Consider the following 19,994-nt stretch of genomic DNA (forward strand, 5'->3'; position numbering starts at 1 on the left):
AAGGTCAAGAAAAAAATTAGGGTACAAATGAGCAAAAATCGTAAAGAAAATATGAATGATTTTAACCACCTAAAAAGTTTAACTTCTGTCTGGCTAAATACACTGTAACAAAGTTAAGATACAAACAAGCTGGGAGAAAATATTTGAAATACAATGAATTTCAAATTACCAAATTAGGAAGGACAAGATATTCAGACACAATGTCACTGAGATGACTGATTTAAGTGGTTTTAATGTATGCAATTTTATAATGGCCAGGTTGACAAAAATAAAATCTTGTGATAATACTAAGATGTCCAAGCTAACAATAATATGAAAAAATGAAGATTTCATACACTATTAATATCAAAGCAGGTAGACCCAATTAAAAATACTTAAGAAAAGTATGCATAATCATAAGTTGTACAGTCAGAGTGAATGAGGAACTGTCTTTCCCAAAGTCTTAATTATAGTTAAGCTTATCAGAAAAATAATTCTTAAGCATAAGAAGATTTTTCATTATAATATGAAAATATTCTGTCTTTAACAAGGCCTAAGGCCATTTTCTCAGTTACGGCCTTCATTAAAAGGCAAGGTGAACCAGATCTGGTGGCCCAGGCCTGTCACAGCTTCTTGGGAGACCAACACAGGAAGATCACCAGTTCAAGGCCAGCATGGACCACAGAGTGAGTTCTAGGCCCACCTTGTCAAATGAGCAATATCTTGACTCAAAATTAGAAAGCAAACCAAGGAACCACACCTTTGTGGTAAAACACCTGCCTAGCACACATGCAGCTCTCAATCCAGCCCAGAACAGCTCTTGTGTCTCCCCAATAGCTGGTTATAGATTATTCATGTGTGGTAGTACCATGTGATTCCACCTCTAGGCAAAGCTTTCACACACCTGCAACAGGAAACACAGACAGAGATGTGAACTCCAGAGTTGTCTGCACCAGCACCTCCGGGAGCAGCACCAACCTCCAGCGAAAGACGGAAGAAAAGTGCGGTTGCAATGCTGGGATAACTAGATACACAGGAAACAATGGGGCCAAGTTTTGAAATGTAAGATTTCAATACGCCAACTGCAAAACTTAGGTAAGCACTACGATAGCTTGCATAAATTTTTAAAATACACCAAGCAGCCTTAGCTTGCTATAAAAATGTACTTCATTCAGAATTGGGCTACAGTTTTGATGAGGTTGCTTTTGAGTAAACAAGACTGAGAAAAGCAGGGAGAGTATTGCTGGTGGGAGGAATTAAGGAAATCTCAATTTAACCTGTGATTAAATTTATTTTACTTATATATTGTGATTTTTGAAGTGGGGTTTCTAATGTCACTATATAGTCTACCCTGGCCCCAGACTCCTTATCTCTTTGCCTCTGCAAAGATCACAGGCATGAGCCACAACACACAGCTCTGATTTTTTATTTAAATAATCAGGAAAAATACCATTCTTCCCATTTAGCTGACAAACTCATGGCCACTCATTGGATTATTCTTTGTACATGTTTTTCTGTCTCCTTTTAATTTAATTAAACTTATAAATTTAATCTGTCGAGGACTAGAGAATTACACAAAATTTGAAGGTTTAAAAAAAGAAAAATCTATCATACATAATAATGTAAAATATAATATTTGTACCAAACATGAAGGAGCAGGTTTAATATTCTTAAGATAAAACTCTGTTTCAAAGAAATAATATAAATGCACACAGAACAAAAGCTATACACACAAAAAATGTGGAATAATTTGTAACTTGTTTTAATGGTTGAAGACAAGATTCTAAAATTATTATCCCTATAAAGGGAAGTTAAGAAAGCACGATTATATAAAACTTTTAATGGTTTGAAGCAATATCGGTAAGTGCCATAGTTCAGGTCACAAGATCACTTATGGGAAAGGCACTAATAGAGGATCGCCTGTTAGGGGAACCAGGGAGACCTGGGCAAGTGCCTGCCTTAAGGCACCGACCTCACAAGCGAGGACCCAAGTTTGGATTCCAAGAATCTACATAAAAAGTTGGATAAAGTAGCACATGCTTGTAGTCCCAGGGATGGAGAACTGGGAGGCAAGACTGCTGGGTCCCTAGAGCTTGCTGGCCAGCTAGCCTAGCCTCCTTGATGTTCCAAGCCAGTGAGAGTCCCTGTCTCAAAGAAAAAGTGGGAGATCTCTGTCTTCATTTGCTTTTTCTTTCTGCAATAAAAAAAACAAAGCCAAAAGCACCCTGGGTAGGAAAGGGCTTGTTGGGCTTACAGTGAGGGAAGCCAGGGCAGGAACTCAAGGCAGAAACCTGAAAGCAGGAACCAAAGCAGAGGCCATAAGAAGAAGGCTGCTGCCTCTGTTGTTACTGGCTTGCTCCCTGTGGTTTTCCTAGCTTACTTGCTTGCTTCTAATCTTCCTTCCTTCCTTCCTTCCTTCCTTCCTTCCTTCCTTCCTTCCTTTCTTCTTCCTTTCTTCACTTATTTATTTTTCTTTTAAACATATTTTTATTTCTTGAAAACTTCCTACACTATATTGTGATCATATTCTCTCCCCTCTACCAATTCATCTCAGATCCCCCACCCACACACCAAATGTCAAGTCTTTCTCTTTAAAAAAAATAAATAAAAACAAAAACAACCCAGGACTATCTTCTTGGGGGAAGACATCACTCTCAGCAGGCTCAGCCCTCCCACATTAAATGCCACCAAGAAGATGCTTCACAGACTTGCATACAGACCAATTTGATGGAGGCTTTTTCCTGGTTGAGATTTCCTCTTCCAAATGACAATAGTGTGTGTCAAGTTGATAAAATCTAACCAGTACCATGCCTGAGGAACAATTAATTAAAGCAAGCTTCTTTATTCATGTATATGGGTTTTCTGGCCCTAAGTTGGAGTTCAAGAGGTTAGCATTGGATGTGAGGAAGACAAGATTTTTATAGTTCAGGGGTAATGGATTTTCAAATAGAGAATTTGACAGACAAATCTGGGTTACTGGAGCAGAACATAAGCATAACAAGTTAGTCACTCATAATGACCTCCTGAAACATGATTACAAAGTGGTCATAACAAGGTAGTCATAATGACGGGTAGTCATAAAACCCCTTTGACAAAAACGGTAGGGTTACAAGATGGATATTTGACACAAAGGCATAATCAGAGGCAGTAGAGAATCATTTGTAGTTAAGGTTACAGGTAGAGTATAACCCAATCCTTAAGAAACAGATTCAACCGTAAACAGAAATGAGCCTGGTTTATCTTTACTCTAAGATGGCTTTTCAGCCATGGTGGCAGGCTGGTTCATCAGAACTAGAAGAGGGAATGAAGAAAATGTGTGTGTATGTTGGCATATGTGCATGATAAACTATCTCTCGGCCATGGAAGAATGCAGTGGAGCTGCTAGGTACTGAAGAGCAACTATGTGGGTCTGAGGTAACAGTTTGTCCAGCTATGATGACATAGTTGGGTGCTGAGGTGCACTTCATCTCAAGCTAAGAGAGATGAGTTTCTTTGTTTGGTTGGTTTGGTTTTGATTTTTTTTTTCAAGATAGGATTTTTCAGTGTAATAACCCTGACTGTCCTAGAACCCACTTTGCAGACCAGGCTGGCCTCAAACTCACAGAGATCCACCTGCTTCTGCCTCCCAAGTGCTAGGATTAAAGTTGTGTGCCACCACCACCTGATGAGAGATTTCTTTTTGAGGTGATCAAGGGTAAAGACACAGCCCAAAACTGAAAGTTCAAACTACCAAAAAGGAAGGATTTTCTTATCTGCAAGCAAGTTTGGGAAATGCATATATGGTCTTTAGGTCCAGGGTGGGGATCCATTATTTTCTGAGGGAGAAGATAGTGAATCTGTGCTATGTTTCTCTTCACAAAAATTCTTCGTTCCTCCTCTCAGGCTCAGCAAAGACTCTGCAGTTGACTTTGGAAGCAACCACACAAGCAGGTTGGTCAAGATTTACAAAGATAGGCCTTGGGAAGGCAGGGTAGATGAAGCTACCTTACCACAATGTGTACTCACCACACTCTATGAATAGGGCTCCCTTTGCGAAGTCATAGTGAAAGAGCTATAGTTTGATACAAGCTAGGTCTTACCATGGTGTGTACAACATCTATAACTCTCCACAACCACAGTCAAATGCTCCTTCATCTCCAATTAACGTGAGTGACATAGGAAGAGAGGTTTGAAGGTGAGGAGCCCTTGCAAGGAATAATGCAGCCCTTAGACATTTCCACACACATGCCTGTTCTGGATGCCTTGGGACCACTGAGTTTGGAAGCCCAGCCAGATTCTGAATCTTGCCTCCCTAAACACCATCCCAACCTTCAGCTGGAATCATTCTTTTCCCTTTGCAGCTATCCTTCAGGGCCCCTACTTAAACAATTCTGTCCCCAAAACCCATTATGCTAAGTGATTACATATGATTTTGTAGCCACAAAAAAACTAACTTAATGGCAATTTATTCACCATCCAAAAGCAAATTTCTCTAATTGTTAAACACTGATCTGCTGTTTTACTATCCTCGTATCTGAATATCCAATTCCCTAGGAAAGTCTTTATCCTTACACGAGTCTAATAAAATGGATTATCATTTCCCTCTACCCACTGTCCACACACACTTTACTTATCCTGCGAATTGGCTTTAAATTATATTTAAGTTAGCATAGAAGTGTTTCCTCTGTTAGCTGCTATTCAAGTCTATCGTCGTATCATATTTCCTCCATGTTTCTCAAGTCAGACTGATCATGAAGCATGCCGATTTTACTGCTGTCGAGAGCATCTAAGGTATGCAGTCCCTCTGAAATGTCTGTTTTAATCCAAAGGAGTGTTGCACTGTTTTCTAAGTGATCAGAGCAAGCATAAAGTTTCTCGGCTTTCTGAGAGCAGAGGAGAATCTCCCCACTGCCCTCATGGGTAGCATTAGTTCCTGCAGACACTAGCACTAACTTGTTTTTAGGCAACATCCTAGTGTAGTGGCTAAAAATATAGCACCAGGGCTTGACTCCCATCCCTCCCATTTACTGACCTGCTCTTTTATTGCCCTGTGCCTTGGCTTCTTCACATGCCAAGTGCAGAAAACCATAGGGACATTACAGATTGAAGAGACAATGTGTACAAAATGCAAAGTGAGTGACAGATAGTCCGAGCTCAATAAATGGCAGGGGGTGCTGTTATCACAACTCCTCTGTAAATCCCCTCCGAGCAAACTGATCCCCCCAGCCGTGTCCCCATCACCTTACACCTGTCAGCAAAGCAATCAACATTCTCCAGGATCATTTCATTTTCGTCTCTGTGTCTCTCCTAACCTGTGGGATGGAGGTCCTCCTATGCAATCTGCATTCCCCAACACCCGCTATGACTGTATACTCTTAGTCATAGCAAAAGTTTCACCACATGGAAATGAGTTTGATTTTCACAAAGAACCCAAGATTTATCTGTGACCAGATACACTATAGAAGGAAACTGCTCAATTTGAATATGTCTCAGTAAAACTAAACTGCAGCCTTAAAAACTAAAGTGCTGTCTTAGAAAAGTACTTGAGCTTGAGTTCAATTCTCAGAGCCCACATTTTTAAGAAGTAGACGTGGAAGCATAGACTCATGATCCCAGCGTTGGGAAGGCAAAAATAGATGGAACCTCAAAGTTCCCTGGCCGGCCAGCCTCACCTACTTGGCAAATTCTGGGCCAGTGAGAGATCTTGTCTCCAAGTAAAGGTAGACAGCACCAGAGAAACAACATCCCAGATTATCCTCTGAACTCTACCCGCTCCCACAGGCACGTGTGCATCCACACACAAAAGCATACACAAGCACAGTTATGCACATGCATGCATACATACACACACACACAAAACAAATCAAGGCTTCATAGAAGCAGTGGAACTTACCTCTTATATTCTCTTCTTCTATGATGAAAAATCCTCTGAGAGCTATTCTAGGACACTCCTGAAAAGGTTTTGAAAAAAGACTCCAAAGATTTGATTTTTTTTTTTAGACCCTGTGCCCCTAATTAGGAATAGTCATTCAGGTTTAACACTCATTTCAAAATACAAATTCTGCTTTGTCCCTGCAAGATCAGACCAGTCTATGTCTTTTGATGACAGACGCGTGAGGAAGGAGAACGGTCGGTGGCGTTTGTTTTCACGGTTAGAATTCTGAGTTGTCTGTGACTTGGTAACCGTGGATGTAAGAATATATCATTCCTTTCCCACTGCAATTATGTGAATGCGGAGTGATCTCTGTTTTATTTAAATTCAGAAAATCAATGGTTTTCAGAATCTAACGATTTTTAGGTACATTTTTATTTTTATATTCAAATTATATATCTAAAAGGACACCTGTTTTTAAAGGGAAAAAAAAAACTTGCATGATGAATGACAGTCCCTGGAATCACCCGATGCCTCATCTAGATAGAAACTGGTGACTCCTGTCAAAACAGTGCTTGTTGGAGTGGACCCAAATGTCACATGTTCACATAGCTGCCTCCTGTCTGGAACCAAGGAGAGCACCATGTCAGCACACAAAACAGCATTGGTTTTCCTGAGTACTTCCCATGCTTGGAGAGCGACTTCTATGCCAGACCCAGGCTAGAGCTGGAGCTCAGTTGGTGGAGTGCCTGACTAGCGTGCAAGAGACTCTGCTTCAGTTCTCAGTACCACATACAGCAGCAGGCATGGCAATGTTTGCCTGGACCCAGCACTCTGAAGATGGCAAGCGGAGAATCAGAAGTCCAAGATCATCCATCCTTGGCTACGTAAGAAGTTCAAGACCAGCCTGAGACACCATAGACTCTGTCTCCAAAACAAACAAACAAAATCCAGATTTACCAGTTCCTGGATATTCTGCATGTTTGGCACAAGGTACTCTTGCTGGGGTGGCCTGTGTCACTGCAGTCCTTCCAGGTGTGGCAGGATGAATGAGATGGTCCCATCAGCTCCCATGTCCCCAGTTGGTGGGCAACAAAAGGAGATCAAGGGGATACAAATCAGAAAATAAGAAGTCAAACTCTTGCTGTTTGCTGATGATATGATAGTTTACATAAGTGATCCCAAAAATTCTACCAAGGTACTTCTATAAGTCATAAATACCTTCAGCAATGTAGCAGGATACAAGATTAACTCAAAAAAAAATCAGTAGCCCTCCTGTACACAGATGATAAATGGGCTGAGAAAGAAATCAGAGAAACATCACCCTTCACAATAGCCACAAATAGCCTAAAATATCTCAGAGTGACTCTAACCAAACAGTGGAAGACTTGTATGACAAGAACTTTAAATCTTTGAAGAAAGTAATTGAAGAAGACACCCGAAAATGGAAATATTTCTCATGCTCTTGGGTTGGTAGAATTAACATAGTAAAAATGGCAATCTTACCAAAAGCAATCTACAGATTCAAAGCAATGCCCATCAAAATCCCAGCAAAATTCTTCACAGACCTTGAAAGAACAATAATCAACTTCATATGGAAAAGCAAAACCCCAGGATAGCCAAAACAATCCTGTACAATAAAAGAACTTCTGGAGGCATCACAATCCCTGACTTCAAACTCTGCTTATGGAGCTACAGTACTGAAAACAGCCTGGTATTGGCATAAAAAACAGACAGGAGGACCAATGGAAACTAATCGAAGACCCAGATATCAATCCACACACCTATGAACACCTGATTTTTGACAAAGAAGCAAAAATATAAAATGGATAAAGAAAGCATATTCAACAAATGGTGCTGGCATAAATGGACATCAACATGTAGAAGAAAGAAAATATATTCATATCTATTGCCATGCACAAAACTCAGGTCCGAATGGATCAAAGACCTCAACATAAAACCAACCACACTAAACCTCATAGAAGAGAAAGTGGAAAGTACACTTGAACACATTGGCACAGGAGACCCCTTCCTAAATATAACCCCAGTAGCACAGACTTTGAGAGAAACAATTAATAAATGGGACCTCCTGAAACTAAGAAGCTTCTATAAAGCAAAGGACACATTCAATAAGACAAAACGGCAGCCTACAAAATGGGAAAAGATCGTCACCAACCTCACATTGTACAGAGGGCTGATCTCCAAAATATACAAAGAACTCAAAAATTGATCATCAAAAAAATAACCCAATAACAAATGGGGTACAGACCTAAACAGAGAACTCTCAACAGAGAAATCTAAAATGACTGAAAGACACTTAAGGAAATGCTCAATATCCTTAGCCATCAGAGAAATGAAAATCAAAACAACTCTGAGATTCCATTCCTGTAAGAATGGCCAAGATCAAAAACACTGATGACAGCTTATGCTGGAGAGATTGTGGGGTAAAGGGAACACTCCTGCATTGGTGGTGGGAATGCAAACTGGTACAGCCCCTTTGGATATCAGTTTGGTGATTTCTCAGAAAATTAGGAAACAACCTACCTCAAGACCCAGCAATACCACTTTGGGGTATATACCTAAAGGATGCTCAATCGTACCACAAGGACATGTGCTTAACTATGTTCATAGCAGCATTGTTTGTCATAGCCAGAACCTGGAAACAACCTAAATGCTCCTCGACCGAAGAATGGATAAGGAAAATGTGGTACATTTATACAATGAAGAACTACACAGCAGTAAAAAATAAAGACATCTTGAAATTTGCAGGCAAACATCATATTGAGTGAGGTAACCCAAAACCAGAAAGACAATTATCACATGTATTCACTCATAAGTTGCTTTTAGAGATAAAGCAAAGAAAAACCAGCCTACAATTCACAGTCCCAGAGAACCTAGACAACAATGAGGACCCTAAGAGAGAGACATACATGAATCTAATCTACATGGGAAGTAGAAAAAGACAAGATCTCCTGAGTAAATTAGGAGCATGGGGACCAGGGAAGAGGAAGGGAGGCAAGTGGAGAAAAATATATAGCTCAATAAAAACAATTTTAAAACTTTGCTTAAAAAATTAAATAAAGGGTGTGGCCTTGTGGAAGGAGTCGTCCCTGGGGGTGGGCTGTTTCCGGTTAGCTCTCTGCCTCCTCCTTTCAGGTAAGGATAAAGTTCTCAGCTACCACGCCAGGGCTCTGCCTGCTGCCACGTTCCCTCCCACAATGGTCATGGACTCTAACCCTCTGCAACCATGAGCCTCAAACTCAATGTTTTCGTTTATAAGTTGCCTAGGTCGTGATATCTTATCACAGCAAAAGAAAAGCAACCAAGATAATTTAGGCTATGAGATCTCCCAAAGCACCGACATGGAGGCAAAGGCTATAGTAACGCAGCTGACGGGACTCCCATATCAACCACCCAGGTGTTATTCCCCAAACCGCAGCTCTTTTTTTGTTTTCAGTCTAGAAATGAGCCCTTCCCTTACAGGCTTCTTAGGACGGGGCGATGAGCCCATGGAGCCTCTTAAAAACTGAGCAGAGTGCCTGGTGTGGAGCAAGTCCCTGTACACAGCAGGGGTAACCCGGCCTCATCACAGACCTTGAGGCTGTCTTTAAAAATCACCTGCTTTGTTATCTCTTTTCTGATTTAAATACTTTTGTGGCCAGTTCTAGATTTTTTTTTTTTTTCAGTTTTTCGCTGCCTTAGTAAGAGCTGAATTCTCTGATCTGTGTCCCATCAGAACCTGAGTCCTTCCCTGCCATCCTATATGGGTGTCTAATTATTCCCTAAATGGACACACCTCATTGCACCCTTTCATGTCAGCATCTCATTAGAGCGCTAATTGGCTCATCTCGCCATTTCCATCCCTTTAGCCGGCATCGCTTTTCTCTGCACCTCCTTTCGGTCCCTGCGTCTCTCTCTGTCCCCTTCTTTCTTCTTGGTATTAAACCCTTCCTTTCATTCCTCCCTTTCCATGCAGCTCATTACACCCCTCCATCTGGGAACTTCATTATCCCATCCCATTTTTTATCTCATTACCTCCTCATCATGCACATGTGATTAGCTCCTCCATTCATGCGCGGCACCGTATTCTTTCCCTCTGCTGCTCGCCGTGGGCCGCCATTCCCACCCTCCCCATTTAAAGCTCCCACTTACAAATCGCATCATGTCCCCCCGTGCCTTCATCATTATGCTCATCCATTTATGCATCTCGTTACATCATTGCCGATGTGTGTCTCTGGGTGCGTTCCTATTTGTCTGCCTCATTATGGCCCCATCAAGCAGGTGCATGTCATTACTGCCCCTTGAAACATTCATGTTCCTTCTATGTTGGCATCCCGTTACATCCACGGCTCCCAGATTTGACATCCCACTAACAAAAACAGGCAGATAAGTATGTCTTGCCTTTAGAAAATTTAAATATGGTTCTCAGGCACCTAACATCAGTGTTTCTGATACAAGTCATTCATTTCAGGAAAAAAAAATTGCATCCTTATTTAGCTCAAAAAATCCAAAGCACTATATTTTGAAAAGAGGCTTGGGTTCATTTTTAGATGTCATGGTTACCACTTTTATTGTTTCTGTACAGTTTTCAAAATGGTGCAATTACCCATGAAGGCTGTGGCAGCTCCTCCCTGTAAGTTCAGGGGTCACGGTGTTTGGCAATTGGAGCAGCTCATTGGAAGTCTAGAGGAGGTGAGGGTGTCTTTGCCAGTCTGCTAGTGAATGGCAGGAGCATGACCTCTGATCCATGCGCTTCAAGTCTGTCCTTTATGCTGTACCACATGGTGGGCATCCCCCCAAAAGTCCTATGTGAAGTAACCCCTGTGTCATTCAATAGATATGCACATACATAATGCACACATACGCTAACAATAATGATGATGATGATGATTTCAAGTCTATGAATGTACCTCACCTCATTTACCATCCATATAAGCTCCCATTGTGTGAATTGACCACAGTACGCTGTATCCGTTTCTCCCACACAGAGTAGCTATCCTGCCGATGGCATCTACCTCAATCACTGTGACTTCGCTGATGCTTAACTCTGAGCTTCGTCTGTGGAATGACTAAATAAAGACTTTAAAACTCCAGCAGCATGGATGCAGTACCTTCTGACCAAGGAACACAAGGCCCTTTCTCGTGCAGATCAGAATGTTCCTGATAGCCAGGGTCCCCTTCGTTCTGCACTTGGGTTCAACACATGCAAGCCTCTGCACGTACCTCTCTGGGGTCTTCCACTTTCCATGGAAATAGACCAAGGCTGCCCACCGTGGCCACTCTGCTTCTGTCATCATGTGGCTCTCCTTGGACATGCAGAGAATCCTTTCCCTTCGTGTACTGTGCCGCTTGTGGGGTTGTGTTTGTCACATGTCTAGAAGTGTTCTACGTGTTTGCGTAAGTGCTATCAGTACTGAAATCGAGTGGGACTTTGTTTTGTTTTTAAGCTCTCTCTCTCTCTCTCTCTCTCTCTCTCTCTCTCTCTCTCTCTTTGTTTATGAAAGCATGCCACATGTGTGCAGGTTCCAGTGGAGGCCACAAGACCATGACCAGTGTGAGTACTGGGAACCAGACTCTGCAGTGAGAGAGCAGCAAGTGCTCTTTCCCATCTCTCACACCCACTAGAATCAGTTTTATCTCCTTTCCTACCACTTCAAGTAGTTAACACAGCAATAAAATATTCTTTTTTGTTTTGGTTTGGTTTTTTGAGACAAGTTTTCTCTCTGTAGCCCTGCCTATCCTGGAACTTGCTCTGTACATAAGACTGACCTCAGAGATCCACCTGCCTCTACCTCACAACTGCCGGTATTAAAGGCGTGCCCCATCACTGCCCAGCAACAAAATAAAGCTATCATTGGCATATTGACATAATTGGCACCTAAAAATGGTTGCTCTGATTCCCAGAAGCTGGACCACTTCTCACCATCAAGAGGCAATCACGAGGAAGAACAAAATGTTCTCTCTAGAAGTGTGACTGGTTTTTAAGAAGCAACCACTCAAGACGCCCCTGAAGATTCTTGCAAACACCTATTCAGACACAAGAGAAAACTTCCATTCTAAATTTCCCAGAGAACTTTGAGCCTAGAAAGGTTTTTCAATAGGAGGTGGAAGAAGAAACCTTGGTGTTCAGCTGGTGGAAATGTAAACTCAAAGATCATTCTGGAAAGCACTTTGGCAGAACCCAAGGACATGCATGACACAAAATGTTTAATATCTCATGAAACCAAGTTTCTGGCATTGAGAAGATGATTGTTTTCTGAGAGCAAATAACCTTGCCAGTTCCCTTTGGCTTCTGTTGTTTAGCTCTGAGGCAACACAATGAGAACCAGATGTCATCTAACACATTATTGGGGCTGTGCTACAGGCAAAGAACCCTGGAAAGATGAATGTGGTCATTTATGTAGGGGAGGGACAGCAACCTCCTCCTCGCCTCCTGATAGAAGGGAAGAAAGAATCTATGCTCCGTGGGAAGAGGCCTGGATTTCTGCTTTTGCCCTTTGGAATACATAACTCTCTTTGGGGGAAAGATGAGACCAAAGTCTCCAATGGACACCCAACAGACTTGGATTTCCCCAGGATATTTGGTCTCAACCCCGCACTGAATCATAATCACTTCAAAGAAAATAAATCTCTTTGGGTGGTTATCTCACTTTCTAGTCAGCCATAAAATGAGTTTCCACCATTCACTAAAAATTTCTCAGTGAGACCTAATGCTGCCGAAACATACACTGATTCAGCTAGAAAGGTTTAACAGAGAACACCCTAGATCACTTGTCTCTGTTCCAACTCTAACAGACATTCAGCATTTTGCTGGCTCTTTTTTTTTTTTTTTTTTTTTTTTTTTTGGTTTTTTCAAGACAGGGTTCCTCTGTGGTTTTGGAGCCTATCCTGGAACTAGCTCTTGTAGACCAGGCTGGTCTCGAACTCACAGAGATCCGCCTGCCTCTGCCTCCCAAGTGCTGGGATTAAAGGATAGGTGGCAAACACATTTTTGTGCATGCGTAGGTCAAGGTCATGTATACGTGTTCATGGTTAAGAAGCTGGTCAGGAACACTTTGAGCATGCTCAGCTGCTTCAGAAAGATGGAGTCCAGGAATGCCTCTGAGCAGGCTGAGTAGGGATATTTTAAAGGTCTGTTCATTAAGAGTTCAAGCCTGCCTTGCCTAGTATCATTGAAGTTATATGCCTTGAAGAGAGATTGTAACTCAAATTTTGGGTTTTGGGTGATCTATAGCAAGACACCCTCTGTTGCTGCTCAGCAGCTGATAGTCAGCCAGGAGACCATCAGGGTAAACAACAGCCAGCTGTGCACTGTGGTGTCACATGACTTGCCTGGAACTAGGAGAACAAACATCTACACATCCCAGGTAGGATCCAACAGACTAAAGAAAAGCTTTACCCAAGTGAGGCAAGAGGAACCTGTGAGTGTGTTGGGTTTATATATAAGAACGTGGGTCTGAGCTTACTTACAGGAGTATGTGTGACCACAAGTCAGCTGCATGGCCAGAAAGTCCTTCCCATCGCACCTCCGTCCCTTTATCCACAGTTCCCAGACACACCAGCTGTTCTAACACTGTGTTGTTGTTGTTGTTGTTGTTGTTGTTTTTTAACTGAATTCAACAGCAGTATTTTTCAGTAGCTGGAAGAATAAAAAGGTTAAGTTAGAGGGTGGACAATCTTTAAAGTCCCTTGCTAATCCATGCGTTCAACATAGTGTTTCTTACATTGTGCCTCTCCAATGACAGATGAATTATTGATTATATTCCCTCAGTAAATTCATTTCATGCCTAGGACCTCATATAATTAAGGTGTGTACTCTAGAAATAACTATTAAGGCATGGAGTTCTTTTTAATGTGCAAGAACATTTGAGACTTCTTGAAATTTTTCATTTCTCTTTCTTATACAATACTTGAGTCTTGGGCCAGTTCTGTTAACCAGAAGCTCACACAGCACACAAGGCAAGCCCGCGTTTTCTTTCTGTGCACGGAGAGCTTTAGAACAGAATTTAGATGTGCCAAAAGCCAAAGCTCTTCCAGATGTGTGCTCTGGCGGATTTCTAGAAAACTCTTCACGATTTCCTCTCAGTACATGGGCCATGGTATGAGCTCTAGAACCCACTGCATGCTTTAAAACAACTATTACATGTTTGTATTACTTAGAGGAGGGCATGGTATTGACATCAGTGCACATGTGGAAGTCAGGGGACAGCTTGAGGGGCTGCTTCTCTCTTTCCCCCATGGAATCCAGAAATGGAACTCAGTTCATCAAGCTTGGTCGAAAGCCCCTTACCCAAGTGTCTTTGCGTGCTGAACTACCTGTTTCCCTTGTTATTCACACACACACACACACACACACACACACACATAGAGTTTTATACAACATAATGAAATAATATTGTAAATGTCCACCGGCTTTCTCCACTGCCTTGTTTATTTTCCCTGAAGTGGATTTACAAGAGCTTTCTTTATGGTTTTCCAGGTTCTTAGCTTCGTTAATTGCTTCTTCCTAAAGTTGGAGAGAAACTTACCTAAGCAACTGTTTTACAAGACCATTTTCCCTTGAGTGATTTCTTAACCTTTTAATTAAGTGAAACTGGCTAGAGAAATCCTTCTCAGAACATGTTTACTGGCATTATTACGTAACTCTTGCCCACATGAACAATGTGAGTTCATTGTCACTCAGGTTTCACTGAGACCTGATTTGAAAGACACCTGAGAGTCAGACTCTTCCAAAGAGGACCATCCTTCTTCTTGAGAATAGCCAAAAGACCAGGATGTTGGCAGAAACCATTTATTTGTTGTTGGACAAGCACAGTTCTTTATCTCTTGCTAGCTACCGGAAGTTGCTCATAGTTCCCTCGTGTTTGTTTCTTCTAGGCCAATAGGAAAGCCTTCCTTTGTAGGTGTGTGCTAATGATGGATCTTATGTATGTAAGGCTGTGTGTGTTATGAAATTGATATTCTATCATCTTTGCCATCATCTAAAAAGACACAGGAGCCTCTGATGCCCACGGTAAAGGAGTATACAAGCAGAGAGGTGAAAATTGCTGGCAGGCCATCTGAAGGCCCACCGATCTGCAACGATCCCATCAGAACTGAAAAACCCTGAGAGGAAAGGAGAACTGGATGTGAACTATATTAACCGTCTTCCGTAGTCTAGATATCTAAAAGGAAGTGTGTAATCTTCTAAACTAGCTTTCAAATCAGGGTCTCTTGTTTGGGAGATGAAAGGAGGGGTGGAGGAAGAGATGTGGTCATATATCATTTCTGGGGCAAAACTGCAGATTCAGAAGGTAAAGATAAGTTTAAAAAATGAGCCCAGGCACAGTTAAGAAGTACAAATCCCCAAACTTATCAGTGGTCGTCTGCACTCGTGTGTTCTGTGACTTGCTTTGATTTCCCACCGATAGTTGAAATTACATGTGTTTCATTCGTCTGTTGAAAGCTGGTTATCGCTGCCAACTGCAAGAGTTCCTCTAACTATGGTCTGTCCTCCTCACTCCCATCCCTCCGCACAGCACCTCAATCCTCCTGAGGGCTAAACCTGCTTTTGGCTTCAGTACCTGAGCACTGGGAGGCAGCCCACCATCTGTCTTAAACCTCTCAAGGAACTTTTTGCCAAAGCAAGTGTGGATCACAGGCAACAACCTGGGACATTCCTGGTCTCAGGACAGGAGAAAATAAAGGAAGCTCTAGGTATTATTTAGTCCTTTGTTTGCTAGTATTGTTTGCAGGGGAATGAAGACTTGATCTCTAATTGTGTGAGAAACAGAGACTCATCTGCATGCCGATGGCCAAGGACAGACTTCAGAGACCTTGCAGTTTTGAAACAGATATTTATGAACATCTGCTTTCTAACCATAAATTTTAATATGGATTTTATCCCTTGAAACCTACAAAGTTCCCAGGTGCTTCTTTGGTCTTTATCTTGGGGAACATTCTTTTTTAAAAAAATCTCTTTTTGCAGTAAACACATTCTAAATCATTTTGTTAAAACAGCATTCATTCGTGAATGTGAGTGAGCACACACGTATGTTCACGCACGTGTGCGCACACACACATAGGGCCTATTGAAGTGCCTCTAATGTTAAGAATCCAAAATACTATGTTCAGCATATTAAACCTCCAAAATGTCTAATCCCAGATTGTAAAGCACAGTTCTCAATAAAGAAAGGCCTGATCTGTAGTTTTCGTTAGAAGGGTTAGTTTAACATTTATTTGTGTGATGTGCACTTTCAAGGGTTGAAGTTTCAAACATCCCGTTCAACAAAGTCCCTGTCCTCATTGGGTTTATCTTCTGATGAGCATGGATGTTCTCTAAAAAGAATTCTTAAATTGCCATTATGCCTTTTTATATATTACTTTGGCAAATGGAATTTGTACTGACGTACAAACCAATGATGCTGTTACAGGGCTATAATAGATACTCGGGATGCAGTTGTTAGCAAAGCAGATTGGATTCCACTCTCAAATGTCTCAGAGTCTAGTGAGCTTCTCATCTGTGTCTACAAATGGAGGAGCCATTGCTTTGGGATGGGATTTACCGAACCCATTGCCTGTTCTCTACCCGGGTCCATCTGAAGCCATGCAAACACGGCAAGCATCACTTGGCCTTTCCGAATTATTACAGTTGTTACTGTAAGTAGGGAAAGTACAGGACCAAAGGCAAGAGAGTGAAGTCACAGTATACCAGTGCTCGCGCGCAGAGTACGTTGAAGGAGTGCATGCAAGCAAAGCTAGCAAGAATGCGAGTCCTTCTTAGGAGGATCAGACTCCCAAGAGTGCAGTCCTGCTGCCTGGTAACTCGGGTAACAGGTTATTTACATAACTGGAAAGGCCATGGAGGTCGTACAGAAATTTCATTTGGTTAGGCTAATGGCTTCCCATCTGCTTACAGTCTAATGGACCATCTTTCTGCTCTGCCTCCTAAAGAACACACAGGCAGGATGCCATCTTACTCTGTCAAATTCTACTCATCTATTCAAAAAGTGCTTAATTTACCGATGAACAATGTCAGAGATGAATTCCCACTAAAACCAATAGCATTATGTTGTGGAATAGAAGACAATATCTACATATAGATCTAAGATAACCCATAAGGCTAAACCGTACTGGAGATGAGGGCAAATGAGTCCATGCCTATATTTTCCACCACTCTCTAAAAAGCCAACCTTATGAAAATGATATTTGGGGTATGAATAATGAGTTCTTGATTTTATATGTAACTTAAATGTAAAGCCATTCAGCCAGCATTTCAGAGGCAGAGGCAAGTGGATCTCTGTGAGTTTGAGGCCAGCCTGGTCTACAAAGTAAGTTCCAGGACAGCCAGGTCTGTTACACAGAGAAATACTGCCTCAAAAAACAAAACAAAACAAACAAACAAGACATAGATAGATAGATAGATAGATAGATAGATAGATAGATAGATAGATAGATAGATCGATCCTCCAGCAGCATTTCCTTCAACCACAGTACCACTCTGATGTCCTTTCTTTCTTTATGGAAATTTTGGAGATGCTTGAATGCAGGAAAATTCTGAGCCATTTCAGGTCCTGGTATCTCTTCTTGCACCCGAAGCCTTGGGCCTGAGGTTGTGTTCTCTCACTCTACAGTGAAGAGCCATCCCATGAAAGAGTCTGAGCTAAGTGCTATGTTCCAAGACTGGCCAAGAGAAGCCCCTTTCAATGCTCTCTTGGTCCCAGCACTGCAGTTGCGCGTTGGCCGTTCCACCTCCACATCCCCTTCTTCTGGTGTCAGGCGCTCTGTAGCGGGCAGGTGTGCTTATTTTTTGTGCTCTGTGTCCCTGAAACAGGATCTGGACCAGGTTCAGCTCCATCTGGAAGAAGTGAGGTTCTTTGATGTGTTTGGCTTCAGTGAGACAGCAGGGGCGTGGCAATGCTTCATGTGCAACAACCCCGAAAAGGCAACCGGTGAGTGCCCCCTCCTTGTTACAGAGAACCAGCTGTGCACCCTCAGATGTACAGGGATCGATGAGCCCAGTGGCTGCAGTTGTCCTTCTGTGTGGTAAAGGCCCCATGTTGTACTCATTTACAGAGTGGTTAGTGGTTGATCTCCGCCTCGTTCTAAGAAAGGTTTCGTACTAGAGTGGTTGTGCAAAAAGGGAGAGATACAGAAACAGAAAGGAGAGAGAAGAGTCTTTGGTCAGTTTGTGGTTATCAAGAATCAAGAGAGCGAGGTTGGATGGATTTGTGGTAGAGCACTCACAAGGCAAGGGCAAAGCCCAATCTCCAGTTTAATTATTTTAAGGCGGGACAGAGGGAGGGGGGAGAAGGGAGAGGGAGGAAGGGAGGAAGAAAGGGAGGAAGGGAGGGAGGGAGGGAGGGAGGGAGGGAGGGAGGGAGGAAGGAAGGAAGGAAGGAAGGAAGGAAGGAAGGAAGGAAGGAAGGAAGGAAGGAAGAGACGTTTCACTCTGAAAGTATCTTTATTTCACACAAATGACCCTGAAGCTTGGGAAAAACATCTGCCCAGCTGTGCTCCAGAGCCCCTCAGAGCTGAGGCCACATTGAATGAGGAAATGAGCACCCAGTCCACATTGTCTTGCAGTTATTCCTTATGGTGCTGCTGGCCGAATGAACCATGCCCCCTGCTAATTGGCAGCAGCCATTGACAAACCATTCAGCGTTCACCACTCCTCACCCTTTCTGCTGCCCAAGGAATTTGGTCCACCAACCTTACTAAAAGTAATTGCTAGCGGATCCGAGCAAAGCACTGTGCTAAGCATGCCAGATGCTTGCTTTCATTTAGTCAATACAATACTGAGGTAAGCACTTTGTCTCCTGCATCTTCTCTTCCTCACTTTGGGGATTTTTAACATCATCTTAAAGATAACCGATCATGGCACGTTTATCTTCATGTTAACTGCCAAGATGTTAGGACAGAATCTTTTAAAAAGGAAGTGTTTATTTGACCAGACAGAGATGTAAGGGGCTCACAGAGAGGTACCAATTAAAATGGATTACCCCACAGAAAAAGTATGGAAGGAAGAAGCTGGCTGTAGGGGAGGCCAGCCTTTGTGAGGCACAGATTGTGGGCTGATTACAGAGTCTGGATTAAGCCCATGCCAGAGTGAACACCTCAGCTTGTAAAAAGTTAATTTAAGCAAATAAGAAATTGGGGAATTGCCTGCCTCCATTATAAAACTTTCTAATTAGAGCTTTACCACACGTATGCAAAAAGACAGGGCATAAGAGGAACTTCATTTGAGAGCGTGGTGAAATAAGGTGATTATCTTAGGTGACTCTGAGAGTGACCTCAGAGTGTTCACACCCAGTGAGCTAAGTCCTTAATACAATAAATATTGAATCAAGCTGACTGAGGGCGGCCTCAGGAAAGGGGCTAAACATTACAAGACGTTCCTTTAATATGTGTTTTCTCAAGTTCACCGCCACATGCTTGAAATGAACGTTTTGCACATCACCATCGGACTTATTTTTCTCACCGTGAAGCACAGACTGGAAGCACTGAGCGAGAAACACTCAGTTTGAGAGCAGAACATATTGACTCAAAATGTTCAGCCCTAGAACCTTCTGTGGGTTTGGAATTTTTTTCCTCATTTCCTTGGGCTGCATGAAAGAGGATCTGAGCCAAAGAGGAGTCTTCTTTGAAGCTGTTATTTTCACCCTCAGAAACACGAATCCCTGGAGAGTTTCTATTTGTTGTTGATTTCATCTGCTTTTTATATAGGCACATGAATTATATATTTAATCTAAGTGAAAGGTCTAACATCATCCTGCAGCCAAACGTCTTCTTTGGGAGAAGGCATTTGCATTCTCGTTGTGCTGAAATTCCAACTTGAAAGATGACTAAGACATACAAATGAATATCTGAGTTATGGGCATGAAGAGTTGGCCTGGTTGCAGCGTGTTCTCACGTATGCAGTGTGTGTCTTTGCATGGGCTGGGTGTCTTCTACAGGATACCTGGAGGCAGAAAGATAAAGAAGCTACAGTCTCTCTGCTTTAGAAGGGATTCCCAGTCCAGTTAGGGCCAGAAGACTTCTATGAGAAAATCTTACACTCTTCTTCATACATTCTTTAGCATACAATAAATACTTATTGAATGAACAACTGTGTCTATGATATTTAAAAATGACCAAGTCGCCAGGCACGGTAGCACATGCCTTTAATCCCAGCACTCAAGAGGCA

General features: G+C 42.2%; 1 protein-coding gene across 4 annotated transcripts in view; it reads left to right on the top strand.

Moving 5' to 3' along the window:
* Positions 1-19,994, top strand: part of Veph1 (ventricular zone expressed PH domain containing 1) — a 186,065-nt gene that overhangs the window by 145,378 nt on the left and 20,693 nt on the right. For all 4 annotated transcript variants that reach the window (XM_057757263.1, XM_057757261.1, XM_057757264.1 and 1 more), the window contains exon 12: positions 17,643-17,760. In XM_057757263.1, the coding sequence (XP_057613246.1) occupies positions 17,643-17,760 (118 nt within the window). The remainder of the gene's footprint in view (positions 1-17,642; positions 17,761-19,994) is intronic.

Source organism: Chionomys nivalis, chromosome 24 (genome assembly GCF_950005125.1).
Source record: "Chionomys nivalis chromosome 24, mChiNiv1.1, whole genome shotgun sequence".
NCBI lineage: Eukaryota > Metazoa > Chordata > Mammalia > Rodentia > Cricetidae > Chionomys > Chionomys nivalis.